This window comes from Poecilia reticulata, chromosome 5, assembly GCF_904066995.2.
Source record: "Poecilia reticulata chromosome 5, P_reticulata-male-v2, whole genome shotgun sequence".
In the NCBI taxonomy this organism is placed as follows: Eukaryota; Metazoa; Chordata; class Actinopteri; order Cyprinodontiformes; family Poeciliidae; genus Poecilia; species Poecilia reticulata.
Genome location: NC_088834.1, coordinates 28264530 through 28279678, shown reverse-complemented (window position 1 = coordinate 28279678; position 15149 = coordinate 28264530). Strand labels below are relative to the sequence as shown.

General features: G+C 40.4%; 1 protein-coding gene across 1 annotated transcript; it reads right to left on the bottom strand.

Annotated features, from left to right (window-relative positions):
* Positions 1-202: 202 nt before the first annotated feature.
* Positions 203-15089, bottom strand: lrrn1 (leucine rich repeat neuronal 1). The gene is made up of 2 exons (XM_008410456.3): positions 14523-15089; positions 203-3353 (listed from the first exon to the last, which is right to left on the bottom strand). Exon 2 carries the CDS (start codon positions 3185-3187, stop codon positions 1040-1042), a length of 2148 nt encoding a protein of 715 aa, XP_008408678.1. The 5' UTR covers positions 3188-3353; positions 14523-15089; the 3' UTR covers positions 203-1039.
* Between the last annotated feature and the right edge of the window lie 60 nt (positions 15090-15149).

Below are 15149 nucleotides of genomic sequence, written 5' to 3'. Positions count from 1 at the left end.
GCATGTGTGATTGGGCTAAGAAGCCAAAACAAAAGAAAAAAAAACATTTTATGATGTCGCACAACGAAGCAGTGTGTTGGAGCTGCTGCCTCCTATCAGAAGCTGAACGAAAATATTTCTAAAAGCTAAAAATGCATTTAAACTTCTGATCACAACTGTCCATTTGAATGGGTTTCAATAATGACATCTTCCCTTGAAGTCATAGGTTAAAAACATGATTAAAAGAAGATTTTATTTGAGTTGCTCCTCATTACACGCTTATGTGTGTAAACCTGAAAGAAAACAGTGATTGTAGACACTCTAGCAATGTAAGAAACAAAATTGGTAAGAATTATAAAAAGCCTTACATCTACTTAGCTAGGTTATAACATTCATATTTCTATTGCTGGTTTACAGTACCCTGCAAACTTAAAAGTCTAAATCAAACATACTTTTTATTTGAATGTACAAAAAGTGAAATCAAGTCATAGCTGATACAACATTACAGTAGAATTTCTAACATTATTCAGTAGACAGTACATCGAGTCTAAATGTACTTTGTCAGTTTACATTTGAGTTGATAGACAAATTAGTATATATATATATTTATATATTTGAGTGCACAACAGTCAAAAGTGAAACTGTCTTACAACAGAAAGAAAAAACTGCAGTCTGGTAACAGTTCGGCCAAAGAAACTGCTCAAAAAAAAAAACTGTTTGGGATTCAGCCTGGCCTTTTCTGTTGCACTGTATCCATGATGATGCTTCATGCCCGGTTCATAAAAATGAGTGCTAAAAGTAAATCGCCGTGACTACGAAGTTCAGAAGTCTAAGTGAAGCTGCCACGTTGTGTGTCAAAAACACGTGAGGTCAAAACACAGCGTGCAATAGTAGATGTGAAAATCTTGGCTTATTGTTCAATCCAGTCCAAGAAAACTGAAGAGAGAAATAATCAAGTAATGGAAAAAAATATATTTATATATTAAGACAAAGAAGCGAGTGTGAATATTTGTGCTACTTAAACAATGACGTTTGTGTATCTCCTGATGGAATCCTCCGTTCACCACATGTAGTAACTGCGCGTCGTGTCGACCTGGCTGGGTTTGGACTCTGAGGTGCCCTCCTTCTCCTTTTCACTGTCTGCCTCCCACAGGTTAATGAGAGGGGGGTACAGCTCATTCAACGGTATTGATGAGGTCTTCTGCATGTACTTCTTCAGGGAATGGTGATAATTCTTTCTCTTCCACCTCTTGGCAGTGTAAACACCCAGTAAAACCAGGCTGATGAGCGCAAACATCGTTCCCATGACTGCGGCCAGAGCCGTGTTGGTCCCTTGATCGGATATTTCCACCGCGAAGGTCGCCTGCTTCGTCGTGACGTTCACACACGACTTCTGCGGCTGTTGCTGGACACTGGATACGGTGAGGCACACTTCGTACTCGGTCGCCGGCTGAAGATGCGTCAGGTTGTACTCGTGGACATCCACGGGCACCCTGGCCGTGTAAGTGATGTGAGGGTTGTCGATTTTCATAGTCGCGGACGACCACTTGAGGTTGGAGGCCATGACGTTGGAGCTTATTTTCCAGGAGACGAGGATGGAGTGAGATTCCGTCTGTTTGACGTAGATCTTTAAGAGCTGCGTGTTGTCCAGCAGAGTGCCGTTGACCTTTATCGCTGTCACTTTTGTGTCGACTCCCTCAGAGTTTTGAGCCACGCAGGTGTACCGGCCGGAGTCTTCAACTTGGATGTGGGAAATTCTCAGCGTCCCCTCTTTGCTGAGGCGGTACTTGTCAGACAAAGTGTCAGTCATAACCTTGTGCCCCATTGGTGTCACCCAGTAGATCTCAGGCTCAGGTTGTGAAATAGCTCTGCAGTCTAAATCCAAGGTCATGCCAATTTCTAAACTGAGGTGGGTGGGGAAGGTATCGTGAGAGATTAGGGGCAAGCACTGATTCAGCAACCTTTTCTGCAGCACCTCACGTACATGCATACCCCTGACCTCTGGCGGCATGGAGCAGAACATGGACAGCGGCTCCATAAATCGCACTGTGGTTTTGTTGGAACCCATCCACTGGATGACGCAGTCACAGCGCAGAGGGTTGCTATGGATGCTGATCTCTCGCAAGTTAGGCAGAGCATCCACAGTGGACTGATAAAGGGCATTCAGGGCGTTGTTGTTTAGCATCAGGCTCTCCAAAGCTGGGACATCCCGAAAGGCCTGCCGGTTGATATAAGAGAACTTAGGGTTGTTTGTTGCCTCTAGCTTAGTGAGCTCAGGAAGGTTGTCCAAAGCGTAACGGTCGATGGAAACCAACTCTCCCATGTTATTTATCCCCAATTCCTTCAATCTGAGCATGTTCTTGAAATCCCCCTCCTGTATCTTGTGTACTGGGTTTTTGTTTAAATCCAGGAATTTCAGGTTCGGTAGTTTCTGAAGGGCTCTCTGAGGCACTCCAACCAACTTGTTGTCGTAGAAAGAGAGGCTCTCGAGATTGTCAAGTCCCACAAAGGCGTTCCCGGGAATATCTTTCAAATCCATCCCAGCTAAAACCAGACTCCTCAGGTTGCCCAGCGGCTTGAAGTTAAAGTCCATAATCCCAACAACGGGGTTCTCTCCGATCATGAGAATCTCCAGATTTGGCGTATAATCAAACCACTGACTGCTGATGGTTTTGAGCTTGTTGGAGTTGAGGTGAAGCCTGAGTAGGTTATGAAGCCCAGAGAAGGCATTGGCAGAAATGGTGCTGATGTGATTGTGGTTGATGTAGAGTTCCTGCAGGTTGCTAAGGTCCTGCAGACAGTAGTCGGGCATTTCCATGATCTGGTTCTCCTCCAGATGGAGCGTGGTTAGCTGGGACATGTTGGTGAGACCAACATCTCGAATTGTACTGAAGTTATTTTGAGACAGGTCCAGTTCTGTCAGGTTGAAGAGTTGCTCCAGTTCCTCGCTGGTCCTAGCGATGTAGTTGCTCTGTAAGAGGAGAACCTGAGTTTCACTGGACAGGTTTCCCGGGATCCGTGTTAGGCGAAGGTCATTGCAGTCCACTGTTATAGCTTCTCTGTAGGTGGACTGAGGGGTGAACCAGGGTCTGATTTCACACACGCACAGCTGAGGGCAGTCATTGCTTTGGACAAGAGAGAGTGCTACAGAAACCAGAACCAAGCCACCAAGAACCTGAGCACAGCAGTCTATCTTCCATCTAGCCATGCTGGGAAGGGATAGGAGGCTGGTCAGTGGACTTTGGAGGAAGGTTTGTAACAGTCATGAACCAGACTTGCTACCGATTAAGCCTTTAAGCCCAGGAAATGGGAGGTTCTCGAGACAAAGTTGGGGGTGGAAACTACAAGCAGGGATTCTGACGATGGAAGATTATCTGGAAAAGAAGAACAAAGAAGTTAGAATTAGAGGGGTGACGGAAAAGAGGAGAATATTGAACCAAAAAAAAAAACATTTTTAGGAAACGTTCCAATCTATTCCCTAAGATAATGTTAAAGGTTATGAGCTTTGTGTAAGAACATAATCGAAAAGCAAAGAGCGCCCCAATTTATGTGACTGTTGCTTGGAACATCACTTTTGTACCTACAGAGATTTATCACATTTATAAATATTTTTATGAAAGGTCATTTTTGTGATCTGCTGTGTATGACGGAGAATTAGAGCCAGGTCAAGAAAACAAAAAAGATAAAATTACCAGAATAAAGTAATAAAATTACAAGAATAAAGTCATAGTATCACAACTTTATTCTTGTAATTTTTTTTTCTCGTAATATTATTTTATTCTTAAAGTACTACTTTATTCTGGTATTATTTTGACTTTATACTTGTACGAGTTGTTCTGGTAATACAGTGACTTTATTCTTGAAATGTTCTGACTTTTTTTCATATCATTTTGACCTTATTCTCGTAATATCGTGAGTTCATTCTTGTAATTTTATTACTTTATTCTCTGAATTTTTTTCCTAATTCTCTGTTTTATGTGAGTCACTAAATACTAGAATCTCACACTTGTTGTAAACACATAAGCCAACGCCTACCCGCATTTTTGCCCAATCTCCTGAATTCATTTTTTTATGACATTTCGTCCTCATTCTGAGCCTGTGGGTTAAATAAGACAAAAAAATTGACAGGGAACAGTATCTTTAGCTGTGGAGCTATTCTCGTGAGACTGAGTAATGTGCATCATCAACAGTTTCACAAAAATGCAAGTTCAGCTCATTACAGAGGATGTACAACACACTGGCCTGGGCTGGAAAGAAATCAAGTTGCATTGAGGGCTTTCATCTACCCACCAGGCCCACAAGGACGCCATCATTATCTTATTTGGAGCATCATTAAACATTATGAGAAGTTAGTCAGCCCCAAAGCTTAAAGAAAGCAACAATAATTTGCACAACTAAAGTTTTAATGTCACATTGTAAGCACGCAGAATTTAGGCTAAAGACGGTGGAAAGATTTAAGAAAGCCTAGTTTTTTATGGTTCTAATAAGTATCTAAAAATAGATGAATGAGAAAACTCGTGCAGTATTTTACGTAATGTAATTTTAAAACTATAACTTAAATAATAAATGGCCTTAAAATTATGTCTTAACTTGATGAAAAACTTTCAAAAGAGGTTTGAAACTATAGGCGGAAAAAAATCAGAACTCAAAACAGAAAAGAAATCAAGGAGTAAGCACAAAAAATAGATGAGGTATGAAAAATCTCAGACAGCAGAGCAAAATCTGACTTTTCTGTTACTAAAAGTCACAGGCAAAAGCCTGAGCTGTGGTTTCAGACCAAACATAAGCTTTTTTATCAGTGACGTGCAGTCAGGGGAGGCAGAGCCTCACCTGCCATCATGGAAAAATAATATATAATAATACAATTATTTAGAAAGATATTTTCACCCTGTGGTTTGTACTATAAAGTACCTATTTTTCATTTAATTTAACCAAATCTACTGATTTTTTTTCTTCAAAATCGCAGAATTTTCGCATTTACCCATTCAAATGGTTGGAAGCGAAGCCGGTGAGGCAGCAGCGAGCTGAGCCTCACCTGGGATTGCGCAACCTCTCGCTAACTGCACCGGTTGCCATTCTATGAGAGCATGCTCCTCCTGTCTGTACGTCGCCAATAAAATGGTTAAAAACATTTAATGTATCAACTGATTTTCCATAATTTAGCTTATGTATTTAATGTACTGTGTTTTTATTGTCACCAACTGTGTGTGTATCGTGTTTCGTGTGCTGAGGAGCGATCAGAAACGGCAGAGAACAGAATCGAGGTGAGGCAGGCAGTTCTCTTGCCTCATGGCTGGGGGCGCTCATGATCCCAGACATTGTGACTCCACAACTGCAGAGTAAGAGACAGTAACAGCAAGTTAGCCATACAATAGCTGCGCTGATTCAGAGAGCGAGAAAGACGTGGTTTTGAGTTGTACTTTAACGGAATTATTCTGCGATGGCGGTGCGGATAAGCATAACATGTCTTTTTGCCCTCCAGCAAAAAGACATGGAGGGCAATGTGCGAAATTTCCTTATGTAAACAATAACATTCAGGGGGTCTAGATTTGTAAATCCGATTATAATTAAGTCGGTGCCTCACCAGCTATGAACCTCACAGCACGTCACTGCTTTGTATCTACTATGGATTCCTACCCGGTATCACAGAATAAAAAAAAAAATCCATCCTCTTTCATTTCGTTGTGGATCAGTATGAATGAATGTTACATTTCTCGTCTTCTAGCAGAACTAGAGTGAACTAAGAACGCCCTCACATGTGCTTCTCAGCATGTTGTGACAGTGTCCACATTAAGTTCAAACTGCAATCTGTCTCAGACTGGTGGACGTAAAACAAATGTGGCATAATGATAACAGTATATCTGTCCAGTCTGTTCCCAGTTGTTTCCTCCCATTTAGATCCTAAATAACACAAATCTGCGTTGATATTCTGGTGAAACAGCACTTCCTCCATTCTTTCTTTTCAGTTCTTTTCTTCTTCTCTTATGAATAGATGGTATGTACTCTCAACTGAGCTAAAAACAGTATGAATAAGGGCATGTGCCAGTCCACAAGGTCCAATGCATGTTGAACTGAGCATGATTTCTGTACAGAAAGAAGCATAAAAAAATCTAACAGCAAAACTGGGTTTAAGTGGATATGAGGGTTGGGATGAATTGCTCCAAAATAAATAAATAAAAAACTACAAAGAAAAAAAAAACAGCTGATGGATAAATGGAATTACATTATATACACCTGTTTTATTCAGCAGTGTCCTTAAAGGGCAGTATTGTGCGTTTTCCAGTCACATAGTGCCATTTTGTAGCACAATAAAGTAATTATGTCACCTTCAGTTGTTATCAAAATGCTGTAGCTATGAAATATGACTTAAAAGAAAATTGACTTTGCAATTTAACTCCTTTAAGAAGTTCATGCTCTTTCCGAAACTCCAAGTTGGGTAGCCGTGGGGGAGGGCTGCTCTGTGACACATTTTACAAATCCGAATGGTTGCCATGGGAGCTTTGAGGATTTCTCAAACATGAATGAAAGAATCAAGGCAACACTATAGGTAAGTTTTTAATGAGGGAATAACATTATAACATGATTTATATAATACTGTCCCTTTAAGTCATAGTGATATAAATAAAACCTAAATGATCACGTCGTACTGTGTCACCAGTCAATGCAAAAGTTTTTATCTACAAAAGAAAAAATCTCCGTCCTGGTAGTTTAAGAAGCTGAATGCAGGCTAGCTAGTTGAGCAGCTATATCAACTAGCTAACATGTATAACAGGCTGATATCAGCAAGCATTGCAGCTTATGTGTACATGAGCTAACATTAACTAAAAGCTAGCTGATATTAGCTTGTAATTGAAGTTAGCTAGTCTATTAGCTAATATATAATATTATCTAAAAACTAGCAGATATTAGCTATTTACACATTAGGTAGTTGTTAGGTAGCTAATAACCAGCTAATGTATAAGCTAATATATAATAGTGATATATTAGTTAACATAAAAGATAATTTAATAGCTAGTTATATCAGTTATAACAAGCTAATATCAGCTAGCTTGTTTATTTTGTAAGGAACAGAGCCTCATCAAGCCCAAAAACAATTTTTCTCATTTTATTCCCGCATATTGTGACCTTTGTGCGACAACCTCTCTCATTAGCAAGATTAGGTAGCCAGCAGGTGTTTAACAAGCCTGAGTACTTGCAGCACAAAGCCAACACTTAAGACAATCCCTAACTCAATTAGGTCTATTTAGGAGGCACCTCTCCTAGTGCGGAGCCATGCGGCATCCACCTTCTTAGGGGTAAACACCAGCTCAAGAAGACAGCGCTTAAGAGGCTTTGGACCCAGAAAGCTGGGCAATACATGGGAATGTACATAAACTGCCTGGCAACAGTGCCGGGGGAGAGAGGAGCGGCGCGCCTCTCCTCCTATACCGGGGATTCCCTACGAGACGGGGCGGAGCGTCTGAGAGGCAGGCAGGATGTTGTTTTTAAGCTAAAGCACTTTATATTGTGACTATTGCTGTGCCAGTTCGGATTAGCAGATGGAGATGCTGAGGAGGCGATTAGCTGCGGGGCAAGTACGCTGAATTCAGACCAAGGGAGGAGAGAAACAGGTTCTTTAGCACTTTAATTAAAAAAGCAACATATGTGTGGATCCGAAAACGGCAAGTTCGGGGTAATGGCACGAGGTCATTTTTTCATATTGACCGCTGCATTTAAAGCAAAAATAAGTCATGGTAGTAAAAAAGAAAAAAAAAAAAAGATTCTAGAGACTTCATAAACCAAAACATGATTTCAGCCTGTTTGTTCTTAAGCCAGAACACGAACGTTACAGGACAGGATTCTCACAGATGGTAAACACTGTGAACTGTAAACAAAAGGTTTCTAAAAATGTTGTACATTGTATCAAAGAGAAATTAGCTGAATAAGTGTCCCATAACTGCAGCTTAAATTAAAAATTAAAAATTTAATGGGCCTCTTTAAGGACAACATTCAAATTTTTTTCTGTCTGAAGGCTAAGTTCTCTTTTTTTGGAGGAGCACAAATTGCATAGAAGGAATGAAAGGAAAATATTTTTTAAATCATCTTTATTCTTAATTAGTTACAGTGGACTCTGTCTATTCGCTGATTCAGCAATCCATAGACCTTTCTGTGGAACGTGATCACATTTTTAAAAAATGTTTTAGTAGAAAATCCGCCCAGTCAGGGATTTTTCCGTAGAGAATATCTATAATATTTGAAAGAAAATAGAGCTTAAGAAGCTGAAATAACTTGACACACTGTTGGCTAGTGTTTGCAATCCAGAAGTGACTTTTTTTTTATTATCTTGCTGCCGACTGGCTGTAAGAGCAGACATAAAGACTGTAGATGTTAGCTTCTGTGGTAATGCTAAGACGGTTTCCATTGTGCTTAATAAAACATATTAAGGTATATTACTGTATCGGAGCAATAAAGCTCAATTGCCCACCCTTGGGCCAGAAAAGGATACTCTGGAAGACTCATGTAATTTTTTTTCTTTTTAAACAATCAATATTCTACATTTTCTTTTTCAAAATGTACTTTTTGAGATGATAGAGAATTCCTAACACGCGAGATAAGAACATTCCCGTCTGGAACCGTGTATTTTTTTTAAGGACTCTGGAGAGACGTACTGTATAAATCAGAAGAACTGACGAGAACTAATTCAACATGTATTCTTGTTTATATAACAACTTTTACGAAAAAAACCTTCCAAATAACTTCAGAGTCATTTAGTTTTAGTTGAATCGATTTTTCAGGAGTCTGGGTGAGAACAGTGACATGTTTACATCTGTGCACGTCAGGTTTTGTGCATTTCCTAAAGCTACTACAATATTGGAAATTAAATCATAATCAAACAATGTATCAGTAATAAAAAAAAAACATTAACTGTCTTCAGAAAATACTATAATTCAACATAAGCCAAATTTAGCAGTAAACAATCATCTGTTGTTTTGTTTTCTGCTCTTCTGTTCACTAAAAACAGGGTTAATCCTGTTGCTAATCTTACATTTTCCCCATTTTGGTAAACACTGATGGCTTTGCCTACATTCCCTTTCATGGAATTTAGTCGCATTGTCACTGATCCCTTTTAATGCTAAACATGACAGTTATTTAGGTGAAAAAAGAGGTTAGTTCATTTCTAAAGAGATGCGTTAAAACGACGTTCTGACGGAAGAGCGGAGACGAGATTAAAGCTAGAAGTCACAGTCGGCGCCCTGCTGTTTAATGTGAGCAACACATTTTCTTCAAGACAACACCTAATGATGCGGCACGAAGCAAACTTAAAAAAAAAAATCATGCTGGGAGAAACGCAGAACGTCAAAAGAGAGGAAAGCAGGAGCCTGACGCAGTTTTAATCGAAGGAACTTTTAAACCTGTAGGAGATATTCGTGAATTAAATCCACAGTTTATTTTCTGTTATCAAACACACTATTTAATAGTTTGTAGATGTGCTACTGCCTCAGCACAGGATGTGTTCACAAAAACAAACTATTTCAAAAGGGCAGCTTTTTGATAATGCTCAACCCTGTTTTTGAGAAGTTGTGTTTTTAGGTTGTTTTTTTTTTTATTTCTTTTTTATGCCGACACAAAATCACATTTTTGAGCCACTGTTGTAGAAAAAAAGGAGGAGTCATTTTTTTTCTAACTAAGACATTTTTAGATGAAGGTCAATCATTTCCTAGAAAACAAGGAATTTTTTTAGCTTTGTAACATGGAACTTGGAAAATTTCCATGTCAAAAATGTCCGACTGTTGAAACTCAGAAATTTCAGTGTTTTTCTAGGAAATTTCTCAGACTTATGTCAAAACGTTTCATTTATCTTGCAAATTTCTGAGCTTTCAAACTCGGAAAGGTCTGGGGGGTGGGGGGGGAGGCAGGGGGGCTCAGGAAAATTTCTAAGATCAATCTAAAAACTTTTTTTTTTTTTTTAGCAAATGTTTTACTTTTAGAGCTCAGAAATTTCCTTGTTTTTTTCTAGAACATTTCTGGGATTAACCAAAATATTTCTATGTGTTTTGGCAGAATATACTGCTCCCTTTTCTATCTACCATGGCACATCAGACATATTTGTGGTTCATTCAGAGAGATAGATAACAAGTTAAAGTAGATAATGTTGGAGCTGAAATACCATCTAAGGAGTTGTTTTTGCGAAAGGATTCTCGGCAGTTCTCTAGTTCAAACTGACCTAAATTCCTTCCCTCCATTTGCGTACAAAGTGCACAGACGGACTCGGAAGGAATGCGGTCTCGACGGATAGCATCAACAAATTGGTCTGTTTGGTAGTTTTGAGAAGGAGCAGATGATTAGGTCTGTTGAAATCATGAGTTCTTATGTCCTTATTTGGACTCATATTAAAGGTCGCCCAACAAACACTGGAGAAAAGCAAGCTGAGAGTCTGTTGGCAGAAACAACACCCTTTCTCCATTGGTTGAAACCTTCCAATGAACACTCGTGGAGACTTGAGAGTATAAAGACTGTTGAATTTGAGACTTAGGAGAGATTTTTGGTATGGAAGATTTTATGTGTTGAACTGACGAAACTGATTCCGTGGGTGTAATAAATCTCCGGCTCGTCTATGGCCTAGCAGCAAGAACTACGTCTCTGTGTATTATTTTCCTTACTTATATATTTGAGAGTAGCCACCCTTCAATTCCTCAATAATAACAGGAAGGCTAACCAGGTCACAGCAACGTTGTTTTTAACCCTTGGAGGTTTTGAAATTGGAGGCAAATGTATCTTTTTTTTTTTTGTCCATTGGCTCTTTTAGTTAAACCTTGGAAATCTATCAAACCTGTATGTTATGTGGGCTTAATGCCAATGTCTTAGTAAACGCTCTGGTGATCCCACTTAATTGGGTTTGTCCATTTACACCCGCTACATTTACCCAATGTACACACTAATGGAAGCTTGGCACTTACTTTCCACACAACTCGCATGTTGGCATTGTCCTATCATGATTAATTTCCTGCTACCTGACAAAACGCATCTGTGTCCTCCCATGGAGGAAGGAACCTTTCCATGATGCCATGACATATTATCTGGCTGAGCATTTTAATCACCGCCAAAACGACACCCGTAAAAATCACTGCACATTCGGAAATGTGCCCACATCTGGGAGCCTGGATCATCCTGATAGGAGACCAAAATGGAAAAATTGAGCATTTCGTTAAATATGTTTGGAATAAAGATGAGGAGAGAGATGGAGGAAATTAGCTTTCTGTGTTCAAAAATAGCACAGAAAGTGTTATTTTTGAACACCATAACCGTAGTTAAATATAATGACGTGTCAAGCTAATGCAGGGGAAAGGGTTAATATCTTAAACCATTCGTTTTAAAGGAGCGGTGGACGTTCCCTAACTCAGTCTGCTGTACACCGCTGGGACCTAACAGTGATGTCATGATGGGAGGGGGAGGGGCTTGAAGCTCAGTGCTCCTAACTACCAGCTCTGTTGTTTCCCCAACAATCCCTCCCCGCACACCTGCAATGTACCTCAGGGGAAAGTGGCTGCTCAGTTGTCTGTGTCAAGATAAAAACATTTCACTTGTTGTCTGTGTGAGAGAGAGTGGATTAGTGTGCAGCGTTGTATGTGTTGTTATATTTTAAAGAGCGAATTAGACATTAAAATTAGTGGCACTTTGGGTCTATTTAACCCAGATGTTTTTCAACTTGATATTCCGTAGTTCTCCTTTTGTGAAGATAAATACTGAGAAACTGAGTTTAATTTGGCTTTTTATTTTCAACATCCACCTATTACAATTTACCTGCAAAGTAAACATTGTTGATCTCAGTTGAACTGTTCAAAAATACCAAATCAATCTCTGTCTGGGTTTCAGATCCAGATGCTGCGACTTCACTCCATTGTTACTGGCCAAACTGTTCAAGCTCTGTCAGGTTGAGTCAGCTGTTAGCAGACCTTTTCAAGTCCAGCAACACATTCTCTATTGGTCTGGGCTTTGGCTAGGCCACTCCAGCACATCCACCTTGTTGTCTTTAAACAGTTTCTGTGGATTCTTTATTCCACCGTCTTGGTGGAAAACAAATGCTGTCTGAAGTTGTATTTCTCTTGTAAGCTGTGTCTCCATAACAAATGTCTGCAAAACGTTGTTGATATTCCTCTAATTGTGGAAACACCAACAATTTGCAATTGCAGTGTTTCCATTAAATAGGAAACGCAAATAAAGTCACAGGTGAATAAGTTTGTTTACATGATAAACCATACTCCTGCTGCCACTTCCTGTTGTCTTCTTCCTGTGTCTTCAACTCTACTAACAGCTGGCTGTCAATCATGTGACTCGTGTGACACGAAACAGTGTTTCCAATTTAGTTTTGCGAAATGCACTAATTTTGATACATACAGATTTACACTTGAGCCATATTCCTTCCATTTCTTGATGATTCATTTAATTGAACTCCAGGGGATGTTCAAGACTTTAGAGATTTTTTTTGTATCCATCCTCTGACTTATACTTTTCAATAAGCTTTTATTTGATTTGGTTGGAGTGATCTTTTGTCTCCATGCTGTAATGGTAGCCAGGAATCCTAATGAACTAGTGAATAGACCTTCAAGACACAGCTGTCTTTATGCCACCATCTCTTGAGATGGAGACACAGTCACTGCACTCAGCTGGTCTCCATCCCACTCATGGGGAGACCAGTAGCACCAATTAGCTTGAGCTTTGTTGATTTAGGTCACTTACTTTAAATGGGGCGAACATCAATGCAATCACTTATTTTATGTTAAATATTTGTTCATTTAATTGTCACTATTTTTGAAGAAACTAGTTTTCACTTTGTTGTATTTTTTTCCTCATAAAGCCTTTATTTTACTGATCATGATTGATTTGTATCAGTAACTTTGAAGACCAACCGTCCCCAATACGTCCATATTTCTAAAGAAGTGTTTTTTCAAAGAGGTTCCATGAATGGTGAGGGGTTCCTGAAACACTTGAAAGAAGAATGGGCATAATAGCAGTAAATTGCACCAATCTGACGATTGAATAATTTAAACAGATGAAAAACAATAAACACCTTTGTTGCTGTGCTCACATATGTACTTAGTCAATAATTTGGCAGCAAAAAGGGGTTCTGAATTGAAAATGGTTTTTTTTGTCAATATTTGGTTTTGATTAAATTGCAATTATTTGCTAATATTAATTGCAAACAATGCAACTCATTAAAAGTTTAATCGCGTTCCACCACCAGTCTAAATACACAAAATCCTGGATGTGTTTTGATCTTGAACTAATGAGCAGTTTTACACTTAACAATGTTTGCCATTCTAAAATATAGTTATTTAAATGCCTAATATTCCAAAAATTATTTTAGTACTGATTTGACATAAACACATCAAGAGACGAGCAGTTTGAACAGTTTCATTAGCTGTGTTTCCATCAACCATGAAATTTTGCAAATCGGAATGAAGAAAATAAATTCACTTAATGGAAATTTCAAGAAAACTCATGTTTTTCCATAAAAGGTTTATGCGCTTTGATGTGGTTTTTCGGCTGTGTCATGTGATCAACAGCCGGATGTTACCACTGAAAAAGATGAAGAGAACAGGAAGTGGTAGGAAGATGACGGCGCAGCATGTTTTATAATGACCAAACCCATTCAGGTGTGATTTTAATTGCGTTTCTTGTTTAATGGAAACACCGGCAATTGCGATATTGTGTTTTTTCGACATTAGCGGAATACTGACAAAGTTTTGCGCACATTTGTAATTTTCCCCCGGGAATAATACACAAATTAAACCAGAAAACAACGACGACAACAACACAAATCTATTTGTTTCCCGTCTTTGGACCAAGCCACAAACCAAGCAGTGAAGTGCAGATTCGATCCACCTTCCTGAACCGATCCGGTATCAAATCAGGAGCCGGGACCGCCCCCCCCCCCCCCCACCCTTCGACCCCCGGCCGTCACAAAAGCGCAACAGCTGCAGCGACAGAAGCAGCGTTCGCGGACCACAATAGACCCCCCGCTAACGCAACCCCATTCTCAGCGGCGCATCTCCTGCGAAAGGGCCCCGGCTTTATCCCCTTCCATTGCCGCCATCACCGCTTCCCCCTCCGACTCCCCCAAGAGGGAAGACCGGGCGACTTGTCGCTCAAAACGGAGGAGGCATCAAGACATCTGCCGGCTTCTGCTTTAATATTAATATGCAAATCACATCACCACACGCGCACGCGGGCACGGCGAGCCGCCTGCCGCAACGGAGATCAAAGTTTGCTTTCCGTGGAATTGCATTTGACGCACTGCAAGAGGCTGACTCGGGTTTGTTAAACGTAAACAAAAATCACGGAGCCGACCTCGACCAAGTCTGTTCATCTAAATAAATGATAGTGCCCTTGAGTGCGTCTGCGCCTTCAATCATCGCCCTTGTGTTTAGTAGCGTACCGCTTATCTTTGAAGTCTTTTAAAAACAAATCAAAATTCAGTTTTATTTTCTTTCCTCCTTTTTTTTTTTTCTTTTTCTTTTTCCTCAAGGGTATTGTAAAGAATGTGCATTCTTTGCCGCTCTCACCTTGTTTGGCATTCCAGGTCTTCACGTTCACCAAGCGCGCGGCTCCTTTATCCAGGTGAACGCCTCAGTAGAGAAAAAAAGGGGGAACGCTACAGAGCTGCAGGTGAACGGGTTCATCAGACATCCCTGTCTCCTCCGGAGCTCTGGCTGTTTACGGCGCGTCCCATCAGTCGGTCAGATCCCCAGAGCGCCTCGGACAGAGACGCATGATGCGGTCTGCAGAGACGGAGATCCCCAACCTGCCTCGCGACCAGACCGCTTTGTCACTCAGATGATATTCTTCCGCACTGCTGCTGCTGGTGATGCTGCTGCTGCTGCTCGTTTCTCCGCGAATGCTGAGGAATAATGATTGCAAGATGGGGAGGCAAGAAAAAAAAAAAAAAGAGAAAGAGGCAGAAAACACCTGGCGCTGTCCAGACTATAGTCAGCTGATTCCCCAGCAGGCTATTGGCTGAGAGCGACTGTCTGTCACCGCCGGCCAAAAGCAAAGCAGAGCACCATCTGCTCCGGGCTTGTTGTGATGAGAACAAAGGCAGGAGGAGGGCGGCGGGGTGGCGGTGCATGGGGGCGGAGGGTCGGGGGAAGAGCAAGGCATTACTGCCTGAAAAGGAGAGAAAGAAAAAAAAA